This window comes from Primulina eburnea, chromosome 17 (assembly GCF_022965805.1).
Source record: "Primulina eburnea isolate SZY01 chromosome 17, ASM2296580v1, whole genome shotgun sequence".
Taxonomy (NCBI): domain Eukaryota; kingdom Viridiplantae; phylum Streptophyta; class Magnoliopsida; order Lamiales; family Gesneriaceae; genus Primulina; species Primulina eburnea.
In genome coordinates, this window is record NC_133117.1 from 4,445,876 (window position 1) to 4,473,383 (window position 27,508).

General features: G+C 33.7%; 2 protein-coding genes across 4 annotated transcripts; one reads left to right on the forward strand and one right to left on the reverse strand.

Moving 5' to 3' along the window:
- The first annotated feature begins 8,411 nt into the window (after positions 1-8,411).
- Positions 8,412-13,900, forward strand: LOC140818200 (potassium channel AKT1-like). Of its 3 annotated transcripts, XM_073178084.1 has the most exons (12): positions 8,412-8,799; positions 9,559-9,667; positions 9,764-9,924; positions 10,012-10,069; positions 10,156-10,482; positions 10,568-10,813; positions 10,893-10,991; positions 11,153-11,185; positions 11,257-11,442; positions 11,553-11,747; positions 11,822-11,897; positions 12,862-13,900. In XM_073178084.1, exons 1-12 carry the CDS (start codon positions 8,579-8,581, stop codon positions 13,734-13,736), a joined length of 2,586 nt encoding a protein of 861 aa, XP_073034185.1. In that variant the 5' UTR covers positions 8,412-8,578; the 3' UTR covers positions 13,737-13,900. The 3 variants fall into 3 exon arrangements, with proteins under 3 accessions (XP_073034185.1, XP_073034184.1, XP_073034186.1); XM_073178083.1 differs by having other exon boundaries at positions 8,413-8,799; positions 9,559-9,924; XM_073178085.1 differs by lacking the exon at positions 9,559-9,667 and having other exon boundaries at positions 8,662-8,799.
- Positions 13,901-17,408: 3,508 nt separating this feature from the next.
- On the reverse strand, positions 17,409-18,898 carry LOC140818185 (putative GATA transcription factor 22). Its single transcript, XM_073178071.1, has 3 exons — positions 18,680-18,898; positions 18,258-18,581; positions 17,409-18,079 (listed from the first exon to the last, which is right to left on the reverse strand). Exons 1-3 carry the CDS (start codon positions 18,896-18,898, stop codon positions 17,705-17,707), a joined length of 918 nt encoding a protein of 305 aa, XP_073034172.1. The 3' UTR covers positions 17,409-17,704.
- Between the last annotated feature and the right edge of the window lie 8,610 nt (positions 18,899-27,508).

A 27,508-nucleotide genomic window follows, 5' to 3' on the forward strand; every position in this document is an offset into this window, starting at 1 on the left:
TTGAGTTTTACTCATGTTAACTGGTCAATATTTGATTTATATATATAAATATAGTGATACTAGTGGGGGATATTCAGGATAGAAGGGATAAAATGAAAATAACAAAAACTTGTATGAGACGGTCTCACGGGTCATATTTGTGAGACGGATCTCTTATTTGGATTATCCATGAAAAAATATTATTTTTTATGTTAAAAGTATTACTTTTTATTGTAAATATGAGTATGGTTGACTTAATCTGTGAGACGGACTCACATGAGACTCACTCAATGAAAATGACTAGAACTCGAGCAAAACGGTTGAGAATTTGAGCTAAACATGCAAAGAGAATGTTTTGGGTTCTTCCATTGCTATCCGGTGGTTGAAACTAGACAACGGCAAAACGGTTGAGAATTTGAGCTAAACATGCAAAGAGTATGATCATTTTCTGAACTAAGACCAAAATTTTCATGAATTACAGTATCGTAAAATATATAAATAGATATGATCTTATACAGTACTTATTTACTCTATATTTCCTTGGACTTGACGTGCTCGCAGATATCACCCGATGTTTTTGCGCCTAATGTTCATCTTCCATGACCATACGTTGCCCTTATCCTCGAAGCTTCGATCCATCCCTGCAATGGGTGGCTAAATATGTATAAAAACTCGCAGGAAGCGAAAAAGGAAACCGAATCAAACCGCTGGTTGCACTGGGATTATAAATTTCTTAAGCGGCCTGATTTTCTTGATTTTTTCCTTGCTAACAAACAGACGATCTGACCTGGTTGGCAGCTAATTACACCAACATGATAAATGTCATATATAACAAACACTTCGGAAAGTAACCAATACCAATGAAGAATAAGAGGTACACAAAATATTAATTTCGAGTACTTGTTCCTTCTTTTGATTTTGAGTCCTCGATCCAGCCTGTGTCAGTCTGTGTGTGCATTATTCATATGTAAAGAATTCAAAAACATGAACTTGTGAAGTGTATTATGGACATTGGTGCATGCATCAGAAAATTATTTAAAAAAATCAAAGCTGCAGGTTGCTTGAAATTTTCTCGAGTCTTACGAGTTAGAAGCAAAATGACGGGGCGTTAAGCTTTCCATATGCTCGGTCTTTTTGAGGAAGGAGATGGGAGAGACACCGGGCCCTGCGCAGGTATTAAATGATGGTTGGTTTTCTAGAGGAAAAAGGATACTATTTTAGGATGGTTGTTAGAGAAAAAGAAAAATAAATGCAGGGCCAGCTTCCAAATCCATGAAAATGGGATTAAATTTTAGGTGTCTTCGTTTAGGCTGCCTAGGAACAATGCGTCTGTTTCCACCCTAGAAATTTTGAATCCTTTCTCATGGGCAACTTGTAGGCCAGTTTCCAAAGCCTGACATTTAGCGTGGAAAGGGGGTGTTTATTTCATCGTACTCATGTGGGTATTGTTCCCATGATAGGATGGATGGCCAAGATTTGCCCATGATATATAGGACCCATTTTTTTTTTTTGAAATTGTATGTGTGACAAGATCTTACCAGTTGAAATGAAGTGATGGTAGTGCCCACATAGGTAGGATCTCATCTACCGGAAAGGGGAGACTGGATAATGAAGCAAGCCTCAACATTCCCGTTTGAGTTTCTGATTACACCCCCCAGGCAGCACCAATCGAGAAAGGGCTATACAAAGAGATTGGTGGCGGCTCTTTGTCCTTCGGAGGTGATAAGGCAGTCTTTGTTTCTTGAAATTCAACTGAATGTTGATGGCCTCTGGTGATATCTTTGATAAGCATCCATAAAGCTCAACAACTCGAAACCAGAAGTTGAATCTACCAATTGATCAATCCGGGGAAGCGGATAGCAATCCTTGGGACAAGCTTTGTACACATCCTGGAAGTCCACACACATTCTCCATTTTCCCGTAGTTTACGGGACAAGAACCACATTTGAAAGCCAGGTTGGGAATTGTACTTCTCTAATGTGGCAGGCCCACAACAACTCCCGCACATGTTCATCGATGACTTTATCTATTTCAGGGCCAAAATGTCTTTCTTTTGCTTTACATGCCAAGATCAAGGGATAATATTCAATTTATGATCAGCCACTTGAGGTGAGATCCCAACTAGTTCCTCATGAGACCAAACGAAAACACATATGCTAGCTTTTAAACAGGCCAAGAGACTTACCCATGTGACATATTAAGATCTCGGGCCACCCGAACATGCTTCCCTGGGTCAATATTTACCATTTCCTGCTCCTCATCGGCAACAAAATGCACCTCCCTTTCCTCAGACACCTCCTCTGCTCGGATCACCATCTTTCCCTTGTCTTCCTTCCTTGCCTTCTTCTGATCTACTTGGACTGTTTCCCCATGACACTTCCGAGAAGAAGGCTGATCTCCCCTGACTTCCCCGACCTGAGCTCGCAATGAGAATTTGATTTTCTGATGGCAAGTGGAAGCCACAACCCTCATTTCTTTCATAGCTGGTCGTCCGAGGATGATGTTATATGAAGACAGGGCGTCTACTACTGTAAAGACTGCCATGACTGTCTTTCGTAAATATCCAATACCCAAAGTTAATGGCAGTGTTATTTCTCCTTCAGGGTAAACAGCATGGCCCGCGAAGCCAAACAAAGTTGTCTCAACTGCCTCCAGCTGGTACTCCTGCAGATCCATCTGCACTAAAGGTTCTTTGAAAATGACATTGACAGAGCTATCATTATCGATGAAAATTCTCAATACATCATAATTGGCAACCCTGAATTGAATAACAAGAGCATCGTTATGGGATAGGTTGACTCCCCTAAGATCTTCCGGACCGAAGCTTATGACCGGCTCGTTCTTCCTCCTCCCATCAACTTCCAGACACTCTCTTCTGCCCCTTGTCTTCCGGGTCCGGTTGGAATCATCATCCGTGGATCCTCCTGAAATCATCTTTATTACTCCTCGAATCTGGGAGGAGGCTTTCTTTTCTAGTTGCTTACTTCTTTTTTTCCCGCAAGCTTCCTTCTTCCCTCTTACTCCCACTCGGGGCACTTGTCGGTCTTCTAATGGTACTAGGCCGGGATGCCGGGCTAACCAGGGTGGTTGTCTTGGCATATCCCGTTGTGTGTTAGATTCTGGCATAGAACGCCGATTGGACTCTTTCCTCAAAGTTCGACATTCAATAATGTCGTGAGAGCATTCTTTATGAAGAGTGCAGTTTCTCTGGTCTTGGCAATCGCGCCATTGAACTTGGGTGTTGGGCCATGTCTGAGCTACACTCTTGAATTTCCCGATCCCGGACAATTCTCAAGGGGATATGAGAAAAATGCTCCGAACCGCCCTTCTTATGAGCTCTCTCCTCGGGCCTGACAACCCAGTCTCTCCTGGCTCTCTTCAAAGCTTCTCTCTTCTGATTTTGGGCTTCTTCCATGTTGATGTATTTTTCTGCTCAGGATAAGATATCTTCAAAGTCTCCGGGGCCCAGGCAACTTCTTTGTTAGAGATTGAAAGAAATCTCCTCCTACAACCCATGTGTGAAGGCGGTAGTTTTTGTCTCGGGGGCAGAGACAGGGACATCCAAAGCTAGACATGTCAAAACAGGCTGGCGGAGCAGGCCTCTAAATGGTCAACCCACCTTGGGCCGCGGGTTAAGTGAGCCGACCCGCTTATTTTTTTTAAGAAAAAATGCTAATAAATTTAGTATATCATTATATTTAAAATATATAAAAGAAGTATCTTTATGAGAAGAAACGTGTAAGTTCTGTTGAAATATCCACAACATCTTAATAAATATTTTTTAAATCTAAATTAATAATAATTATTATTATTATAACAATTAAATTATATTTCATGAAACAACTTATTTATGTTTTAAAAAATTAATGTGCAATCGCAATTTGCAAAAAATTACTTGAAAAATATATCATATTGATTTAATTATTATTATTTTATTTTTATTATAGAAAAATAAATCATGTGTAAAGATGCATGTGTATGTAAAGGGAACATGACTGGTACTTAACTAGCATATAAATAATTTCTAGACTGATTTAAATTGATATAAAAAACATAAAAAAAAACTAACATATAAATAGCATAATTTTAATATTAAAACTTAAAAATATAAAATTTTACGCTAATCTGGCGGGCCCCATTAGACCCGACCCGTCTTGACCTGCAATCCAAACGGACGCCCATTTAGCCCACCTCCAAACGAACTGTTATTTTATCAACCCCACCTGGTCAATTTTTATAGGGGGGCGGGCCGCCCCGATGGGCCTGGCCCAATTTGACAAGTCTATCCAAAGCCACTCGGTTGAACCTTCTGATCTACGTTCTCAAGGTCTCTTCCGGGCCCTGCTTCACTTCAAACAAACTAAAAACAGTCTTTTTATATTTCTTGTTACTGCTGAACTGGTGCAAGAATATCTTTTGGAAATCTTCAAAAGATTGGATGCTTCGAGGTGCCAACCCCTCGAACTATCTCTGGAACGAGTCGACCAGGGTTGTTAGAAACAATTTACACTTAATCTGGTCTCCATAACAATGTAGCATGACTATATTTTCGAATCTGGCGAGAGGTTCTTCAGGGTCAGAACTCCCGTCATAATCCTTAATCCTCGTCGACTTGAAGTGCCCGACAAGTGGCTCCCAGATGATGATATCAAAGAATGGGCAACCCTTGACCGCAACTCAAGTGCTGCTCTTAGAACCGACTTGTCCTTCCAACACTTTTACTTTCCTTCTCAACTCCTCTAACTCTTCTACCACAATAGGAGATTTAGAACCAACACTCGACTCTCGCTCTTCCTCCCTCCTTTATTTCTCCTGATCTTCCCGCCCTTGCTCTTGTTCCTGCTCAGGATGGGCAGAATGATGAGAAAGGGCTTTTAGCCAACTCTTCAGGTGTCTAAAATGTTTAACATTAAACTACTCTCAATAAACATGTATACTAGTCTCAATAAACATGTATATTACCCTCAATAATCAGAAATATTTGACACCCAATGCATGTCATTCGAGATTTCATAATTTGAAAGAGTTAATGTATGGCATAATTCTGTCAAAAGCAGCCAATGTATAATTTTTTTCTTTTGGGATGTCTTATTTGAATTTAGATTTGTTCGTTGTTATGAACTACCTACATATGGAAACAACGAGAAAACAGATATTAAGTTTGAAATATATCTTTCATGATCGAGAAGTAAAAAATATTATTCTTATATTTGTACAAAATTTTAATTATTACGTATTACTAATGTGATAATTTTCTTCTATATTATAAAGTTCATGTATATATGATAGTATAAAATGTCCCGTAATGGAAATGATTAAACCAATTCTAAAGAAAGTAAACATCTTATTAGAAGATACATTATAAAATTTATCGACATTGTTTTGGAATACACATAGTAAATGTTAATAAAATAACTTTTCTGATTTATACATAATTTACTTATGATTACATGTTTCATTTTTCTTTCGAAATAATAGGTTGTTTTGTATATTATGAAGATATTTTGTAAATAAAATCACAACCCATTTGGATAAATATATTGATGAAACAATTATTGTTCTCATTCAAATGTGTCGAACACGTGTCATATCACAAAATTGCTTTTAAACAATATATTGATGAAACAATTATTGTTCTCATTTTTCACTAATTTTTAATAATATCATCCCGTGCATCGCACGGGGAAATACTAGTTTACATAAAGTCAAAATTCCTCAGCTTCGTGACTTGCAACATCTGGTTTTTCTGCAAATCATGGTGCTTCAACACATGGTTTCAAGCCAAGAAATAAGAATTTATCAAATTAAGAGGACGATGACATCTCTATACTGGTATTTCAGGGCATTCAGATAATTACACTCGTTAATTTAAAGTACGACGATTCTTAATAATCAATGTGTGGGTCACAAAACATATTAGCAAAGATGTGTGTTCAATGCCCGCATGGGCTTAGCTCAGTTGGTCAGCAGCAGTAAATCTTGGAGCAATGACCAGGGATCGAGTCTCGCAAGCGGCAGTGTGGGAGTTAAATTCCCTCCAATGAGGGGGAGCTCCTTGTGCGCGGCGTAACATAAGGTCTAGCTGCTGCTGGTTGACTGAGTCACCATGATTTACCTCCTCTCACATTCCTGTCGGGCCGGGGATGAGGGGCGCCTAAGGTGAGCGATTTCACCTTTTGGAGCAAAGATGTGTGTTCAATATTTGAATCACATAGAATTAATAAGTTGATTTTTTTAAATAAAGAGCGTTCAACAATATCAAAATTATCTCAAAAGACACAAAAACTCTTGTGAGACGGTCTCACAGTTCAATTTCGTTGGTCGAATATTTTATTTGGGTCATCCATTTAAAAATATTACTTTTTATGCTAAGAGTATTACTTTTGTTGTGAATATCGGTAGAATTGATCCATATCACAGATAAAGATTTATGAGACCGTCTCACAAAAAACTTACTTTTTTTCGAAGATATTCGACTTGTACGGAAAAACATAATATACCCACTTAGTATTCCGAAGGACATTTGCCTTTTTGTCCGATAAAAGTATAACCACTTCACCTTATATTAATTTTAAATTTTATCACTTATCTAATAATAACATAATATATTATAGCAATATAAATATTAAAAGTCAAATATTGACCTTTTTAACAGATAAATCATAAATTATTGTTACCGGCCTTATATCATCTCATTAAGAATTAAAGAGATATTATTAGCAAAATTAAATGATTTGTTTACTTTTACTTACTTTTGACTTCCCTAAGCAAGAATACTTTAAAATAATTATTTCCATTATTAAATAAATCAATAATTTCATTAAATAGATTAAACCCACTCTTTCTTCATCAGTTATCAACTTTTTTTAGAATTAAAATCTTTTTTAGGTTTTAAAAAAATTCACTTCTTTCTTTCACAATAAAATTTGATACTAATTCGAGAAACATAGTTGGATAGCAAATTCGAAAATAATGTTTGGTTTTTTTTAAAAGGGTAATGTGTTTTGGAGATCAAAACTAATTAAAATAGAGATCTCATACCTAATAATACAATTAGTAGATCTCATGTGAGGCCGTCTCACAGATCTCATATTCACAATAAAAAGTAATACTCTTAGCATAAAAAATAATAAATTTTCATGGGTGATCCAAATAAGAGATCTGTCTCACAAATACGACTTGTGAGATCGTCTCACACAAGTTTTTGCCTAATACAAGATAAATAATTTATGCTGATTAGATTCTCTTTATATTTATGGAGAAGACATAATTAATTATCTTCCAACATAGGATTTTTAACACGAAATAATTTTGTGAAGTAATATTTTTAAAAATTCAGTAAATCAGAAAACATGTCTCCTGACCTTCAGCAATAATATTTCTTTAAAACTAAAAATAAATGAGTAGATCTCTTATGAGAATCTGTGAGACGAATCAACTCTATCGATATTCACAATAAAAAGTAATACTCTTAATATAAAACATCATATTTCTCATGGATAACTCAAATAAGATATCTATCTCACAAAATACGATTCGTGAGCCGTCTCACACAAGTTTTTCCCAAAATGAATATTTTTTTCACTAAAAAAATCCAAACATTAATGGTATATAAATATATATATATATATATATATATATATATATATATATATATATATATATTTAGAATAGGATGTTTAAATTTTGGCAAAAACTTATGTGAGACGGTCTTACGGGTCGTATTTTGTGAGACGGATATTTATTTGGATCATCCATGAAAAAGTATTACTTTTTATGCTAAGAGTATTACTTTTTATTGTGAATATGGGTAGGGTTGACCCGTATCACAGATTGTGATTCGTGAGACGGTCTCACATGAGACCTACTCTTAAATTTTTGTTTAAAACGAAAGAATTTGGAAATAAATAAATAAAGGATTTTTTTATTTTGGATAAAAATGTTAAAACTGAAATTTAATTAAATTATTAAATTTATTTATATTTATATTATATATTATATATTTATAAAGTAATATTTAGTGAATTAAGAATATTTTAGTTGATTATTATTTGTTTACTTCATTTAGACTTTAAGTGTACAAGTTTTAGCAGAAAAATTAACCAAAAAAACATGTTTATATTTTAAAATATATTTTAATTATATGTCTAAGCCTAATCGAGAGAACCAAACTTTTTTAATAAGAAACTGAATCAAAACGAATTAAATGGTTTAGATATCAGATTATATATTTTAAAACCAAAAATTGAAATAAAATTGTATAAAATCGAATCGATTCGACCGACGAACAAATTATTAATAAGTGAAATATATATTTAAACCAATTATTGTAACCAAATTGGTGCATACTACTTCTAATAATGATTCAAAATAATAATAATAATAATAATAATAATAATAATAATACAATGCCAAGAGCTGTGTGGGTGTCAAACGAAGACTTTTGTAGGGAGTGAATTTGTGTGGGGACACGAGCCAAGATTGTAGCTTTGAATATTTTCTTGGGCTCCTTGGTACCCAAACTGCGCTATATATATAGATACAACCAAGATTGAACCGAAGTTACAAGGGAAAGCTTCCAAAATCTCTGCCACAGTTAATGGGGGAGGTCTATGGCAACCGGGGCGAAGCCGGAGGAGGATTGTTTAGGGTCTCAATGTGCGGCGGCGGTGGTGCAGAATTACAAGAGATCGAACAGTTGTCGAGAGAAGGAAGCCACTACAGCATCTCAACTGGGATTCTTCCTTCTCTTGGCGCTAGAAGCAACCGTAGAGTAAAGCTTCGTTCTTTCATTATTTCGCCATATGATCGCCATTACAGGTTTATCTTTGTCTTTTTCGAGAACCCTCTTTGTTTTCGTGCACTCTTATTGAGATACCCAGATACATGTGTGTTTGAGTGTGTATTTTGATGTATTCTTTGAGACTATGATATCTCACGCGGTGGAGATCTCTTCTCTTTGGTCCTTTCTGTGTGAATTTGGATGTGTTCTGTTGTTCGGGTTGTGTGCCTTTTCTTGACACTATGGCCTTTCATGCGACGCAATTCTTTTTTTTTCCCTCTTCGTGTGAGTGTATTTTTTTTGTGATTCTAGTATCGTGTGTTTTACTGGTCAATGGTCTTCGTTTTGGACCGTGACATTCTTGTTTTTCTCTCTTGGTTTATGTCAGTGGTTGAATATTCTTGAAGTTAGGCTGTTTTGGCAGATGTAGGTGGTGTGTTGCATCGTTAAAAGTTAGCTTTTTCACCTAATTCATGCGGATGCAATTAGTAAGCTCCCAGATACAGAACTCTAAAAGTTTTTCTATGGTTGAATATCTTGCCATTTTCTTTTTTAACTTCTTTGTGAATCTTGCAAGATTTTACTGCACCCATTAACGGATATTCCACCGATTGTATTCTTTTATTTAGTTGACTTTTCGCCATAATGAATGATGGTAAAACAGGGAGCAACTCTGGTTTGGCCCTATGATAATCTTTTTGTATTATATTCCCATTTCAAAATGTGTTTTATGATTAAATTCCTCCACTCCCATTTTTCCCTAAAAAGCGGGCCTTTTTGTTTTAATTGTTTTGCAGAGCATGGGAGACCTATCTCGTTATTCTGGTTGTCTACACTGCTTGGGTCTCTCCCTTTGAATTTGGTTTTCTTGATAAACCACGTGCACCGCTCTCCATCATTGATAACGTTGTTAATGGATTCTTTGCTATAGATATCGTGCTTACATTCTTTGTAGCTTACCTTGATAAATCTACGTATCTCCTGGTTGATGACCGGAAACAGATTGCTTGGAAGTACACGACTTCTTGGTTGGTTTTCGATGTCATATCTACAATCCCTTCCGAACTTGCACAAAAAATCTCCCCAAAACCTTTACGGGCGTATGGCTTATTCAACATGCTTCGACTATGGCGTCTCAGAAGAGTTGGTGCCTTGTTTAAACGGTAAAAAATATTTATGTTCTATTGTGAAGAATTAATGACTGTGGTGTCTTTTTTATGTGTAGCTATTTAATTTTCATGTCTAAACAGATTGGAGAAGGATAGACATTTCAACTACTTTTGGGTCCGGTGCGCGAAGCTTATATGCGTAAGCACAAACAAGATGCATTTGGAAATTTTGGGTGAACGAAATGGAGATTCGTATTGTTGAACTTTTATCATTTCTCGGTGTAGGTTACTCTTTTTGCAGTTCATTGTGCTGGTTGTTTCTATTATCTACTAGCCTCTAATTACGCTCGTCACCATGATCCGAGAAAAACATGGATCGGAGCAGCGATGGAAAATTTCCTTCAAGAAAGCCTGTGGATTCGTTATGTCACTTCGATATACTGGTCCATCACGACTCTTACTACTGTTGGCTATGGAGACTTGCATGCCGAAAATATGAGGGAGATGATATTCGACATTTTCTACATGCTTTTTAACTTGGGACTTACCGCATATTTGATTGGGAACATGACAAATTTGGTTGTCCATGGGACCAGTAAGACTCGACAATTTGTAAGTAAATTTTGCTACTCTAATTTCTTAACAGGCACACGATTAATGTGGTATGGTTCTTTAATAATTTGGTTTGTTTAAGTAGAGAGATACCATTCAAGCTGCCTCAAGTTTCGCACAAAGGAATCATCTGCCGGTTCGCCTCCAGGATCAGATGCTTTCACATTTGTGCTTAAAGTTCCGAACTGATTCGGAGGGCCTGCAGCAGCAAGAGACTCTCGATTCGCTCCCAAAGGCGATTCGGTCGAGTATTTCCCATTTCCTATTCTACTCTTTAGTAGACAAGGTATACTTGTTTCGTGGAGTGTCCAATGATCTAATCTTCCAGCTGGTGATTTTCCATAACTCAGATTCCCTTTTTGCATTCATATGTTATCAATACCACTCCTTATACTTCTTTGAACTAAAAGGTCTCTGAGATGAAAGCTGAATATTTCCCTCCCAAAGAGGACGTAATCCTGCAGAATGAAGCTCCTACCGACTTTTATATTCTCGTCACTGGGGCAGTGGTAAAGTTTTGTTTTGTTTTTTTCTTTTTCTTTTGCTTTTCCCTTTCTCACATTTTCTTGAAATCAAACTTGAATGGCTGTGGCTAGCAAAAATCATTTGGGCTAGCTTCTTGATCCAACCTTTTAATGCGTTTTTTTATTACCTATCTATCGTTTTGCAGGATCTAATGGTTCAGAAAAACGGAGTTGAACAGGTTCGTTAATCTAAGATGTTTATGTTTTTACTAAAAAAAAATCATATTAAAATTGAAGCAAATTATTTCAGGCTTATGGGGAGGCAAAAAATGGCGATCTTTGTGGAGAGATAGGTGTACTGTGTTATAGGCCTCAACTCTTCACAGTGCGAACCAAAAGATTGAGCCAGCTATTGCGGTTGAATCGTACCACATTTTTAAACATTATTCAAGCCAATGTTGGAGATGGGACCATTATTATGAACAATCTTCTACAGGTTTCTGACAAATTTGACTTTTTTTTTATGTCGTGGCTTAGATTAAACCAGGTAAATTAAATTTTGATGTTAAAAATTCACAATGAGATTTGATTTTTCTCTTTTATCAGCATTTGAAGGAACTTAAGGACCCCATGATGGAGGGGGTTTTGCTAGAGACTGAGAACATGCTCGCTCGAGGAAGAATGGACCTACCTCTCACTTTATGTTTCGCTGCACTTAGAGGAGACGACTTGCTGCTGCATCACTTGTTAAAGAGAGGTCTAGATCCGAATGAATCAGATAATAATGGAAGAACAGCACTTGTGAGTATGAGTTTATATTTCTTAAGAACTCTTGGAACATTTGCTTAATTAATTTGCATTGTATGTATGTTCAGCACATAGCAGCATCGACAGGAAATGAAAACTGTGCGCTTCTTTTGCTAGACTTTGGGGCCGATCCCAATTGCCGAGGTAATTGTCGAAGTTTTTTTAATGATTACAACAAGCTTTAATTTCTTACTCTTACAAGATAAATCAATACAAGCATATGTGGGGCTTTTCGTTCTTGAGCATCAGGTATAGCTAATTTGAGGCCACCTTCTACTGCAACAATTAGAAGTAAATCATTGTCAATCCTGTTATATCAAATTCATTTGGCTTACTGATCTTTTACGAATTACCCCACCATTAGTGCACAATTATTTGTTTGTTCATTTAACATCGAACTAAATTTCATAACTTTTAGACGTGATCAATCACGTGGTTGACCCTTTCCGAGGAACATCATTCGGATACTTTAGTATTTCGTTAAAAAGAACCACCCCTTCGTTTATGCATATTCCACAAAGTTTCTCTGTTTTGGTTTTTATTATGCTACATTGGGCAATAGTTTACTTAATCACTTACCAATAGTTTCATACTTTATTTTTTTGTTTATATTTCCTTAAAATCTCTGGGTTGACCTTTCCATACTTATCCTCATGTCATGATCAGAATTATTATCAGCTGACTTGATGTGGTGAATACATGACAATGAACCTCCTTATTCTATTAATACACACGTCTACAAATACACATAGATAATTTTGTTTTTTCATTAATATATGGTTGGAGTGAATAGTATAACACAATTATTTTTTTCCATTTGGTTTCAAATAAGCTGACTTCTGGAGTCTGCTTTGTGATTAAATATTATCATCTGTCATTTTGTCGAATAATTGTATTAGTTTTATTATCGTCGACTTTACCTAAAATGGACACTTTGCAGAAATATACAACTATGGTATCATAATTGTAGATCATTTGACCCCACACTTCAAAGGGACGTGTTAACTTATTTGTTGAACATGTCTCACTTGTGAGTTGACTTATTTTGTACTTTTTTCCCCCAATGGAGATGGTATTAGATTGACATGTCATAATATCTCGTTTGCAGACTCCGACGGAATTGTACCGCTATGGGAAGCCATGGTCGGCATGCACAAACCGGTTATTAAGCTACTCTCAGATAACGGTGCTAAACTAACATCTGGTGACATAGGTCTATATTCATGTTTAGCTGCCGAACAAAATAATTTAGACTTGATCAAGGAAATCATTCGTTGTGGTGGCGACGTGACTAAACCAAGGAGTAATGGAAACACGGCTCTCCATGTTTCTGTTGGTGAAGGCAACGTAGAAATAGTCAAATTTCTGCTCGAACATGGTGCAGATATCGATAAACAGGACGAGAATGGCTGGTCGCCGAGGGATCTGGCTGATCAACAAGGTCATGATGATATTAAGCAACTTTTTGAATCCTATAAATCATCCAACGACAAATCAACCCCCTCGGTTCCAGAAGGACGTCATGGGGTTCGTTTTGTTGGAAGACATAGAAGCGAGCCAACTATTCTACCAATAATTCATGGTGGCACGTCTCCAGGACATGATGGATCCTGGGGCAGCTCTCGTCCCAGACGAAGGATGAATAATTTCTACAATTCTTTATTTGGGATCATGTCAGCAGCACAAGCTGGGGGGAATAACTTGCTTTTATCTACAGAGAATACTGCAGATGCCGTGACTACCGTAGCCTACTCAGCCAGAGTGACTATCAGTTGCCCCGAAAAAGGAGATTTTTCGGGTAAGCTCGTGCTGCTACCACAGAGCTTCAAAGAACTACTCGAAATTTGCATGAAAAAGTATGGTTTTTCCCCGTCTAAAGTTTCGACCCAAGATGGGGCGACGATTGAAGATATAGAGCTGATAAGAGATGGGGATCATATAGTTTTCGAGAGTGGTGGAAAATTGGATCATGTGCCAGAGTAATGAATAATGACTCCAAAGGGGTCACTTACAGTGTTAGATTTTGTAGCCTTTTCTACGTAAAGTTCTTTTAACTGGCTGTATAAATTCAATGCCACTGTTCAGCATTTGATCTTTCGGTTCTGTTTGGATAAATGAATTTGAAGTTAGATATTTTAAATCTATAATAATAATTATCGAGTCCGAATCTTTGGATCCACGAAAATTAAATAGTAGGTCTCTTGTGAGACGGTTTTATGAATCTTTATTCGTGAGACGTGTCAACCATACCGATATTTACAATAAAAAGTAATATTCTTAGCATAAAAAAAATAATATTTTTTCATGAATGATCCAAATAAGAGATCTGTCTCACAAAATACGACCCGTAAGATCGTCTCAGATAATTTTTTGCCATAATTAAAAATGCCCTCATTATTTGGCATGGAACAATTCAATAGAATTTGCAGATTAAAATTAATATATATCCCCAAAACAATGTCAATTGCTAATTATATTTTACAAAACTTGTGTGAGATGGTCTCACGAGTCGTATTTTGTGAGATAAATATCTTATTTGGGTGATCCATGAAAAAATATTCTTTTTATGCTAAGAGTATTACTTTTTATTGTGAATATCGGTAGGGTTGACCCGTCTCACAGATAAATATAAGTGGAAAAAGCCTTGCTGGCCAAACAGCTTTGGCGGCTCATTCGATTCCCAGAATCCCTGGTGGCCCGTGTGCTTAAAGGCCGATATTTCAGGCACGAGTCAGTGTTGGACGCGAGGCTGGGTAATAATCCGTCTTACATATGGAGATCTATCATCTGGAGTAAAGAACTTTTGGCTAGTGGACTGATATGGAGAGTTGGCGATGGCAAATCTATTAAGGTTTTTAAGGATAAATGGATCCCCACCATGCAGTCTACGATTGACGAACCGTTGGATATGAGGGACAATGAGGTTTCGGTGAATGCATTAATAAATCAAGGAGCGTGGGATGCCGATTTAATCTATACCAGTTTCAACTCATATATAGCAGGTGAAATTCTTAAGATTCCTATCCTAGCGGCATGGGTAAGTGACTCTGTTTTTTGGAGGTTTGATGCCAAGGGCAAGTATATGGTGCGTGATGGGTGTCGACTTCAACGTGGGCTGTTCTCCCCGCCGGAGCATCAATCGGAGCATCCCATCGAATCTTGGTGGGAGTTTATATGGAGTCTTTCAGTTTCACCTAAGGTGCGACTATTCTGGTAGAGTATTTCTCATGATTGTATTCCTACTAACCAAAATCTATTGCGGCACCATGTCTTGGTTAGCGAATCTTGTTCCCTGTGTAGTTTTCCCATGGACTCGACCTGCCACGCACTATTCTTCTGTGCTGCAATTAAACACTTGTGGAAGAAATCGCCTTTTGCATATCTTCTTAGAGGAGCTACTCAAACCAGCACCCTTGATATATGCATGTGGTTGAAACAACAATTATCCAAGGAGGAGTTTGAGAATCTTGCGCTAAACACGTGGGGCATCTGGAAAGAAAAACAAAATTTTATCCATGGAGATAGGCGCAAACCGATGGCTGAAAATATATGCTGGAGTTCCACAATGCTTTGTGAGTTCCGAAAGACTCGGAAATTAGTAAAAATTGCTAATCAGTCGGTGGGTGCTAATTCTTAAAGAAAGTGGACACCGCCAGGTAGATCCACCCTAAAGATGAATGTGGATGCATTATTCAATGAGGATAAGCAACATTACAGCGCTGGGGTGATTAGGGACTTACAAGGCCGTTTGTTGCTAGCATTTGGAAAACAAATCAATCAACCATTATCGGTTTTACATGGTGAGCTTTTAGCAATATGGGAAGGAATCAAGCTCCTCTATGAAAAAGATTTTCAAGATGTTCAAGTGGAGTGAGACTCTCTATTAGCAGTGCAAGTAGTCACAACCTATCAGGAGGATCCCAGCTACATTGGTGCTTGTGTGACAGATATCATAGCTCGTATTCAGGCACCTAATATCTCTGAATTAAGTCATGTTTGACGATCGGCTAATAAAGTAGCTCATTCTTTGGCTCTTTTTGTTTTTTCTTCTCCCCCATCATTTGTATGGATGAATGGAGAATTTCCATCTTGGTTGGTTAATCTTGTAATTGATGATTCTTTGCAATAAAATTACTAGTTTTACCGTAAAATAAAGAGTCTCGTTCTTGTTTCCAAAAATAATTTCCAAAATTACAATTTCAGTAATAAAATAAATCATTTCCCTTCCCCAAATATAAAATAGGATAACGCTAAAGATACATTATATATATCCTACATCGATATTTATATAAATTATATCGTGATATTTTATTAGAATTATTAAGAGAATTTTATTCAATATATCATGAGATTTTAAGAAATTAAATTTTTTATTTTTTTCGTGATGTGAGATTTAATGTACAAATATTGACGTACAAATAGCATCACTCTATAAAATATGAGCATGCACGCTGTGTGATCACAATCATTTATATTTAAACTCAAAAGATTGCATTCAATATAAACAGACATTAAACTTACCACAACATTATGACGAAGGATTTGAAATTATACTCTGCTCAAATATATATTTTTGTTTCAATTTCAAATTCATTCCCCAAGTTAATCATTTGAAATTCATCATCCATCTGAATACAACATAAAAGAATTTTTTTAGTAATTATACGAAGAATAATGTTATTTACACTTTACAAATTGTAAATAATATTGGATTTACAATTTTCTCGTGAAGCCCAACAACCTCATGAGGCCCAAATTCATTTCAGTTTCGTCGTTTCTTTAGGAAGTAAAGAGGCTTGTTGGCACTCATTGGAATGACGAGTTTAGTCATTGAGTGTGTCTAATTTGAGATTGTTTCACGGATCTTAATCTGTGAGACGAGTCAAACCTACTCATATTCACAATAAAAAATAATACTCTTAGCATAAAAAATAATATTTTTCATGAATGACCCAAATAAGAAATTCGTCTCACAAATACGACCCGTGATACCGTCTCACACAAGTTTTTGCCTTAGCTCATTACATTACCCAACTGATTTGCTATTAAAAGTTTACTAAAAATCTTATGCACAACTCCTAGGATGAGACCGTCTCACGACTTTTCTATGTCAAAAATATTATCTTTTATTTTAAGTATAGACCATGTCAACTATTCCGTTGATATAGACTTATAAGACCGTCTCATACGAGATGTAATTTTAAAAGATACACACACAGTCTTTTTTAAAAATGGTTTCCTTTCACCTCCCTTACTGTTTTAGTATTTCAAAATTATTTAGATACGATAAATCAACCGGTGGAGGATTTTCGTTGGAAGAAAAATCTTATAACTGAAATCCAGACCATGCATGTTGCAAAGTCCGGAGTTTCTATTGTTACTTCATATTGCGGAGAACGATAAGCGAAGTGGCCCACCATCTAGATCAGGAAGCCATTAAATCTGAATCTAGTTTCGAATATGTCGATTATAATTTACCCATTTGGATATCGATTACTGTAAATCGTTAGAAATTACTGATGTGAAGTCGGACATTGTTATTGTAAATCGACCGATAATAAAACTAAAAATGAAAAACTTGCGGCTTAGATGCTAATTTTGTGTTTTCCTCCAATATTATCTGATGTAATAAAAGGGACAAGCTGAACAACTTAAATTACGTGCCACCACACAAAAACCTCGTTCACTCGAACAGCAAAAGAAATTTAGCTCATTTCATCGACTTTATTACTCTCTAAATCAAGAAATTTAAAGGAAAAAAAGATGAAAATCAACCCAGAAATTTAGAAACTTATGCTTTATTGGAGCTATTAACATCTACGAACTTATTATATTTGATCGGACGTCAAATTTAGATTATCTTTCGATTTTCAGGGAAGAGTTGGATTAAAAAATTTGATACCACGGATGAATGCGAAATCCTGGTTCCGGCCGTGCCTGCTTGCTTGTGATCAACCGTGAAGCAGGCCAGAAGATAGAGCCATGAGAAGAATAGCTGCATCCTTTTCATCTTCAGGAAACGCCCTGTGAAATGTCAAGTTCTTGCTCAACTTCATCAACAACTCCTCGAAATTACCGAGCTTCTTCTGTCCAATATTAGATTTAGATCCACCGGCAATATCAGCCTCACATTGCTCCATTTCGCTGCGTTTCATGAGCAGTGAAGCCTTCGGATATTTGCCTGTTGCCTTCTCTTTGTGTTGCATCTTGATTTTAGCAAGTACCGGCGACTTATCGGTGGCAACGACACCACAGTTGGCGGATGCTGCAGCCATGGCCGCCCGTCTTGCCTTCCTTTGCTTGATCCCGCACGCGTTACAAAGTGACTGTGAACATGAAACAGCCACAAAATTTATAGTTGAAACTTCGTATCATTATTAACAGATACCATGTTCATTTGCAAACAAAATTAAGTAAAGTTTTTTTTTTATTGGATTGTTTTAACCAATTTTATTTTTTGTATGAAATGTATGCATCCTAAAAGAATAATATAAATATGAATACCTTGGGGCCTTTAGGACCAGTTCTCCAAAGAGGAGTCTTGGTTGTGTTGCAATCTGAACAAACCCTAATTGGGATACTGTCATATGAGGAATTATTGTTGCTTAAATCTGTGTCCAAAGAGGATTTCTTTATTGTTCCATTGCTACTTAGGTTTAGGCCTAATCCACCATGGTTCTTCTTCATCTTCTGCATTGAAGATGACATCCACTTCACTGGATTAATATCGTCCCTCCATTCGATCTCCGGTGGAACTCCATGATCTTCTTTCTTCCACTTGACCTCGTATGCCGTTGAAGGTCCTCCATTGTAACCATAGTTGTGGTCCTGAGATCAAAACCAATGATCACATGCATATATAAAATTTTGTTTCCATTTTCTTTAGTGTTGACATGTTAAAACTTTTAGATAAGTAGATCATTTACCTGGTGATGCTGAAGTGGGCATAACTGCTGTCGGTAACGGCGTCCCGTTGGATCTTGAATTGTATGGAAGAATACACAAGATGATGAAGAAGAAGAAGAAGAAGAAGAAGAAGAAGCTTGATTGTTTGGCACAAAAGGATGAGTTTCTTGATCTTGATCATCATATTTAATTGGCACAATAGGAGGAGGCGAAGGATAGGCGTTTAGGTCCATTACCATATGAATGGAAAGGGAGGCAACTTTCTTGAATGACTAGTGTTCTCAGGCAAACTCTTTAAAAGGAGGAAATGCGATCATTCAATAGGTTAAGAGAATGTAAGTATATTAGGAGCAGTGTGTTCAAGAATTTTGTCGTTGATCGATACGTATTTTCATCGATAAAACTTGTATTTTTAGTGAGGAAAAAAATTGCATCCCCTAAGTTGGTCTAAATTAGGTTTTAACCATCTTTTACACTTTGTCTTTCTTTTTTTTTTTTTTCCTCGCAGTAGTACAAACATGACAACGGATATTTTAGCAATGTCCGATTCCACGTCAACAAGATTATGCACCATATTTATACTTAAGAAAAAAAGAGATTAAAAATACAAAAGAAGCCTAGCTATTATACTTAATTAGATCTAATTTTGACTAATTAATATGAGGACCATAATCCAATTTATGAGATCACATTTGTTTTTTCTGATCTTTCTATTTTATAAATAAAAATATTTGTGTTCTAAGAAGAATGAAACGATTATCTCCAAGTGGCTCAAAGGGTTAGCCATTCACGTGACTTGAAGACAACCAACCAGATTTTCACCTTAAAAAAGACAAACGAATTTAAGGTATGGAATGAATGGCTACCACACCATCAAATGACACAGCCCTATCTCTTATTTCTTTCTTGGCAAATTTGATTGATTTGTCAATCAATGATTGTTCTCACAACACCATATCTTAATAATCTGATTCACACACAAATACTCTTGTTTTTCACAAAAAATTTATAAAATGTTTGAAAAGTTGTTTTAAGAATCACAAAAACTCATATTAATTCGTCTCATCGGTCAATTTTATGAGACAAATATTATTTTTGATCTGACCCATGAAAAATATTATTTTTATGCAAAAATATTATTCTTTTACTCTAGGCATGGACCTCGTCGATTCGTTTAATGGATATAGATCCGTAAAATCGTTTCTCAAGAGACATACTCTTTAGAAATAAATATGTGTTTGGACAACTATTCAATAGAAATGTTTTTAGAACTGAAAATATGTTTGACAAATATTTGAAAAAAATTGATTTTATAGTTAAGAATAATTAAGAGCAACTGCAAAGCCAGGATCTTGGTTCAGTGTAGATAACAACATTTATAATTAACAAAGCAAAAAAAAAAAAGTACATCGGTTAATTAGAGCCATAAATAATGTGTTCCAATGTTCAAACACAAGCTACACACGGCAAGAAGCACATGCTAATTGATGGGAAAACGTCGTAAAAATGATGAAGAACACGTACTAAACCAGCAATCAAAACAAAATCTGATATAAAATATAAAATCTACAGCCGAAAAATAAGCATGAATTCATCATCGATCGCAAAAATGACACAAAATTTAAAAACAATATATTGATCGACGAACATTGAAAGAGAAAACGAATCTAATATTTGGTGAAATTATGGATTTATTAGAGAATATGGAAGATGAAACGGTAAGTAATATAGATTGAAATGACTCTTAATGATCTCGTGAGGAGAAAGCATTGTACAAAAGTTTATAGACTATTTATCTGGGTATTACTGTATAGCAGGTAAAAATTTGATCCTAAAATTTGGGTCTGAAAATTATAAAGGGAAACAAAATCTGTTGTTTTTTGGGTTTAGTATGTGAAACTAGACATGTAGTATTAGCAGATAAAAATTTAGGTCTAAAAATTATAAAATATATATAATTTTGCATATATACATATGTTGTTTATGTTGGATCTCGGTTTTCTCGTGTCTAAACGCAGCGGAAGTCTTAAAAATTTTAGATCTTGACATTCAAGATGTATATATGTTTGGGCACTTGTATGGTTTTAACAATTAAATATTCATAGGAAGTAAATCGATATACCATAGATTACTAGGCTCCAACTATTCCGGGATTAGCGGATATAGCTTTTGATGAATTCCCTACGAACTTTTTTTTTTCTCCTTTGTGTATTCTTCTAATAAGGTCCACGACTAGATGATTTGTTCATCTTCTAAATTGCACTAGAAATTTAGAAGAACTTTTGCGTAGAGATTGAATACGAAGAAGAAATCGACTTAATCCGAATTTTTCTTGCAACAAGGAAAAAATTTTCGAGAGAGCACCCCTTGAAATTGGAAGAGCTGAAAGTTTATTAAAAACTTGCCAAAAGATTTTTGGATGCCCTTCACGTAAAACAAGGATAAAAAATCCTTATCATTATGTCTAATCTTCAAGTTACTTAATTAATTAGATAATTAAATCAATTAAAGATTCTACAAATATTTTCATGCCAAATTATGAAACTCTTGGATGCAAGTTTCTAAATAAGAATCAAGGTGGTGGAGGCTAGGGTTTTTCAAATTTGTGAATAAATTGTATTTAACCCTAAGCCTAATACACATATATATAAGCTTAGGGCTCGTTAATCTATACATATTATAAAAGTGTGAATCAAGGTCAAAGTTTTCTATTGTGTGTTGTCAACTTTGTCCTTAGTTTGTACACACAGGAAAAATTTAGTGAGGATGTTTTTGTCAAATCAGTTATCATGATAAGGACAAAATTGGCAAACTACATTTATGCTAGATAATGATCAAGTCTATACATATTATAAAAGTGTGAATCAAGGTCAAAGTTTTCTATTGTGTATTGTCAACTTTGTCCTTAGTTTGTACATACAGGAAAAATTTAGTGAGGATGTTTTTGTCAAATCAGTTATCATGATAAGGACAAAATTGGCAAACTACATTTATGCTAGATAATGATCAAGTTGCCAAAAAAGCTGAAACTTTAAAATTCTTTTATTTTTATTTTCTTATAGATGAGTTGAACAAACTTTTTTCATAAAAAAATATTAATTTAAAAAGAATGAAATACAAAAATATATTAGTTTTATTTATTTATTTATAGATAAAGTGTGAAAGAATTTTTTCACTAAAAGTTATTTTTTAGAAGATTAAAATTACAAAAGTCTTTTGTTTTATTTTTTCGTAAATAAAGTGAAAATATTTTTTCCACAAAAACTTAATTTGTATAACGATATGATGTTAAATATCTTTTAGTTTATGTTCATTAAGATTAATTTTTTTTAAATGAAGAATTAAATTAATGAAGCCAAATAATTAAACTAATTTTGTTTTTTGTTTTAACAAGGTTAGTGTCATGAAGAAAGTTCGATATTTATTTACATTTACAAAATTATACAAGAATTATCAGATATAATCCTAATAAATATTTCATTGATATTTATTTTATCTATATTTCTTTATGAAAAAGAAAGTTAACTAATATTGTTCAAAGCATTGGTTTATTATGAAAATTCAACGATATAAGATTGAATAATATATTCGTATTAATTTTTGTTGGGTGCAACAATTGTCCCTACTTGGTAGAGCGATCGAACCATGATACTTGAGCTCCTGTGTGGTTTAAAAGATTTGAGTTGCACAATTACTACTAGCTATAGCTTTTGGTAAAGCGGCAAGCGTTCGGTCCTACAATTTGATATCAGAGCCAAGGTCACGAGTTCGATTCTCATTGATTGCAAGGAGTGCAATTATTGGGAGGGAGATTGTTGGGTACAATAATTGTCCCTGCTTGGTAGATCGATCGAACCGTGCTGCTTGAGCTGCTGTGCGGTTTAAAAGATTTGAGTTCCACCATTACTACTAGCTATAGCTTTTGGTAAAGAGGTAAGCGTTCGGTCCTACAATTTTAACTATATTTTCCTCTTTTTAAAGGCTAGAAACTATAACAATTATTTTATGAGAGATTCTTGCAATTAACGAATGTTATTTTTATAAGAGATATATATTGACAAATCTAAATTTTTAAAATTATAATAAATAAATTTTCTATAAAATTTATTCATTAGCAATACTCACTGCTTCTCCATAGACAAAGTCAAAGTTGTTTGGTTTTATTTACTTGTAGATGAAGTGAACAAATGTTTTTCACAAAAATATTTATTTGAATGTGATTTATTTTATTTTGTAGATTTATAATCTTTTGAATGATTTTATATATGCAAGAAGTTTATCTTTAATTTGGTGAGGATGTTTTTGTAAAATCAATTATTATGATGATGTCAAGATTATCAATCTACGTATACTAGGCAAGGATCAAGTTGCCAAGAAGATGGAAACTCAAAAATTCTTTGGTTTTTGTTTTCTTGTAGATGAATTGAACATATTTTTTTCCGCAAAATATTAATTTGAGAATATTGAAATACAAAAAATCATTGGTTTTATTTGTTTCTAGATGAAGCCAAAATAATTTTTTTCCCAAAAAAATTAGTTTGTACAATATTGAAATACCAAAATTCTTTTGTTGTATTTGGTTGTAAATATAGTGAATTTTTTCCACAAAAAAACATAATTTGTGTAAGGACATGATATTAAATATCCTCTATTTTGAATTAACTGAGAATAATTAATTTAAAACGACGAATTAAAATAATGAAGCCAAATAATTAAATCATGTGGGTTGGTGTTATGAAGAATGTTCGACGGTTAATTACATTTTACAAAAATGATACAAAGCATTATTGGATATAGAAGGAAGATGACCTTATAAATATTTCGTGAGTATTAATTATTCTATCTATTTTTCTTTAAAAAAATCCAACTAATATTTTTCAAAGCCTTATTTTATTATTAAAATTTAACAATATATGATTGAATACATACAGTTTTACTAATTTTAACTATTTTTCGTCTTTGTAAAGATCATAAACTATAACAATTACTTATTTGATGATCTTGCAATTGACGAAGATGTATTTTTATGAAGGATGGATATAAGTAAAGCAATTATAGATTTATGTAATTTGAAATGACATATCTTTTAAGGTAAATTTTTAAAATTATTATGAATAAATCTTTACAAAAATTCTTCATTATTGCTCAATATTTCTCATTATGAGTTATGACTGAAAATAAGAAAAGTCAAATTTATTTGTTTTTATTTGCTTGTAGATGAAGTGAACATGTATTTTTCACAAAATATTGAATTGAATATGATTTGTTTTATTTTGTAAATCTATAATCTTTTGAATGAGTTATATATGCAAGAAGTTTCTTAGAAAAAATTAATATATACAAATTTAATACTTCCAATAATATAGTATGAAATATAAAAAAATATATGTTATCGTAATTTTGAATTTTTGTATTTAAATAACATATTGCATAGATATGTTATATCATTAAGAGTTGAACATTTTTTTATAAATATAATAAAATATTAATTAAATCGTATTTTGTCAGTTGTCTAGAAGATAGAATAACCAAAATTCCTTGATTTTATTTGCTTGTAGATTAAGTTAAAATATTTACAAAAAATAAATATAATTTGTAGAATACTGAAATAACAAAATTCTTTGGTTTTATTTGCTTGATGAAACAAACTTTTTTTTTTTTACAAAACACTTAATTTGTGGGGAGATTTGTAGAGGAATCAACTAGAGAAGAATATACATTTCTTCTCATAAGATTTGCTAATGAAGATGGCGAGAATATTGTTTTTCACAGAGAAGAAAAACTGATGACAACAAAAAATCATGAAAGCAATATAAATTGAAAATATGAAATAAGAAAACATTTGACGCAATAATTTAATTTAAGGTTTAGAATATATTATTTATATTATATTTTTATTTTTCATAAATCGATAACACATGGTAAAATAAGTGGTCAACGATATGTATTATCTTTTTTGCTTCTCTCAAATTTAATTTTAATAGCTATTGTGATATCAATTTTATATTATATTTTCTCCAATGTCTAATTTATACAAAATTATAATATTTATTACTACTATGTTTTTCAACAATTATTAATTTATTTAGATTGCACTTGGATAAATTGATTTCAAATTTATGGATTAGAATTATAATTTTCTTGTTAACAATGAAACAATATATCAAATCTTGAATATACACATTACTTATTTACATATTATTATTTATATAAAGTAGAATAAATTTCAAATAATTAACATTATTATTGGGTGGACTTGAGAAATATCATAATTAACATGAATTACTACTATATAAACATGAAATGAGTGGATTTGAAGTTTATGATGTTACTTTTCTAAATAACAAAAAAACATTTGAATTTATTGAAATCCATCCATTCAAGAATAATCTTAGATTTATAACACATAAAATTTTAAACAAATATTTTTGCACTCATTTTATAATACATGTAGTACAAATTATATTACATTGAATTTCCTACGGATAATACTAAAGGTACAATCAATATATCGTAATGCGATATTTATAACAATTATATCGCGAGATTTTGTTATTATCTAATGTGATTTTATATTTAATTTATCATGAGATTTTTATAAATGAAATTTCTGTATTGATTTTTTTGAATTGTAAGAATTATTATACAAATTTGGTTGCACATTTAGCATTACTCATTTTCTATCGACTAATATAGCATAAAATCATTAATATATAATTTTTTTGTAAATTAATCTCTTCCGATCTCATTTCTTTAACAACAATTATTGATAATAGAAATGTATTTTCACGTGCGTCGCATGTGTCTTTACCTAGTTAAATTAAATATTTAATGAGCTTAATCAATTAATTATTCTAGTCCAACTAATTCTAGTCCAACTAGTATAATTAATTAATCTTTTAAAGTCCAATTAAGAACCTTAATAATAATATGTATCTTGGTCTTGTAGTTCTACAAGCCCATTATACATATACCGATTACATTTAATTTAAATCCCTTATAAATTCAACATTTGAATTTAATATTTAAATTATAAATTCAACTCCTTGAATTTATCACCTCCAAAATTTAATATTTAATAAACTCAACTTTTGAATTTAATAAATTAAATCCTCAAATTTTATAAATGCAACTCCTTGAATTTATTCTCTCCAAATTTCATAAATTCAACGTCTTGAATTTACTATCTCATAAATTCAACTCCTTGAATTTATTTTCTCAAAATTTAATTATCATAAATTCAACTCCTTGAATTTACTATATCATGATATAAATTTAATTCCTTGAATTTATTCTCTCAACGGGAACAAATGATTCAGTGCTTGTGTGACCTTCAATGGTTCAGGGATACAGCTAGCTGTGGGTTCACAACTCCTTGTGATTCAGGACTTGATCCTTTATTCGGGCTTACCCTAATTAGCCTCATTCTTTTCATCAACACCTTGATCAAGAATGTCAGAACTCATTTCTGATTGCATCCATCGGATCATGGTAAGAGCGTCTAGTAGCATCGCCCCATGATACCCTAGGTATCACTGATAGTGCCTGCAAGAACCAGTCGATTATGATTAACGTACAGTACGGTCCCTTCATCTCATATATCCCGATCGAATCTGCAACCATTGGTTCATCGAGGGTTGCATATTAATTCGATAACTATGTGATAACTATAATAGTGGCATCGCATGTACTATTGGATAACTCCTTCTCCAACGTACATCTCATACTCTGGCCAGAGATTTCATGCATTATTAATTACATCAGATCACATAGGATATCCACACATGTAGGTCAACGGTGAACCTCGACTACAGTGCACTGGCTCCTATATGTGTCGCAACTATATCCAACCTCGCCACCTGATGACTGTCATGGAGCCGGTAAACGAGTCAAACTACAGCCCTAGCATATAGAGCCTCAGTGTTGTCCCGGGTGGTAAGGACTAATGGTGTACAATCATAACCACGGACTTATCCTCTCAATGATACCTACTTAGAAAGTTCGAGGGAGGGTAGTTTGGTATAATCATCATATAAATAACCATCTGCATGTTTGGACATCTCTATGCCCTTACCAAGAAACGCAGTACACAACATCACAGATGCTAGTCTCAAACTCAAGCGACCTTTATCCATGTTTTAGGTGGTTGAATCGACTAGGAATGAATTTAGATTATACAGTGTTTACAAATAAGTTTCAACATCGAATTACGATTCATTTGTATTAAAGTATAATCAAGGTCTTTATCTATATTTGCCACATGGATATACAGATAAAGAAACAATAAACCATGATATAATGAATTATATTAAAATAAATATTGTTTATTACAACTGAATCAATAAAATCCCTAGCCAACAATTGGTTTGCAGGACATCTACTCTAATATTTTCTTGAGCCCAGTGTAAGTTGCTGCCTATATTATGACCATACTAGAATATGTTTGAATAATTATTCTATTAAAATATTTTAATTCTCATTTAAAAATAGTGTTTTTTCCTAAAAATATCAAAAAACATCTGTCAGTTGTTCTTTAAAAACTATATTTGGAGGACATTGTTTAAAAAGTATTTTTTAAAGCGTTTACAAAAATCTTATCCAAACACATATTTGTAGTTTTTCATAAAAATATTTTTAGAATATTTGTCCAAAAGGACCCTCAATCAACCTTGATTTGATTTTAAATATATTCAATTTGTTTCGTGAAAAAACCGCTTCATTTGCGCCATGCGACATCTGAAAATAGTTACAAATCATTTAAAAAAAATTTAGATATTTCGATATTAGACATTATAATATCTCAAGTTTGAGACGATATCTTGGATATTTTTTAATGTAACAATCGCAAG

What these genes read in the sequence shown, in the direction of transcription:
- LOC140818200 (XM_073178083.1), top strand. Translation starts at nt 8,579, where the DNA reads ATGGGGGAGGTCTATGGCAACCGGGGCGAAGCCGGAGGAGGATTGTTT. An exon ending in TTATGAACAATCTTCTACAG is followed by an intron (nt 11,443 to 11,552) that starts GTTTCTGACAAA and finishes CTCTTTTATCAG; the next exon opens with CATTTGAAGGAACTTAAGGA. An exon ending in GGCCGATCCCAATTGCCGAG is followed by an intron (nt 11,898 to 12,861) that starts GTAATTGTCGAA and finishes TCTCGTTTGCAG; the next exon opens with ACTCCGACGGAATTGTACCG.
- LOC140818185 (XM_073178071.1), bottom strand. Translation starts at nt 18,898, where the DNA reads ATGGTAATGGACCTAAACGCCTATCCTTCGCCTCCTCCTATTGTGCCA. An exon ending in GCCCACTTCAGCATCACCAG is followed by an intron (nt 18,582 to 18,679) that starts GTAAATGATCTA and finishes TTTTGATCTCAG; the next exon opens with GACCACAACTATGGTTACAA. An exon ending in CTGGTCCTAAAGGCCCCAAG is followed by an intron (nt 18,080 to 18,257) that starts GTATTCATATTT and finishes TCATGTTCACAG; the next exon opens with TCACTTTGTAACGCGTGCGG.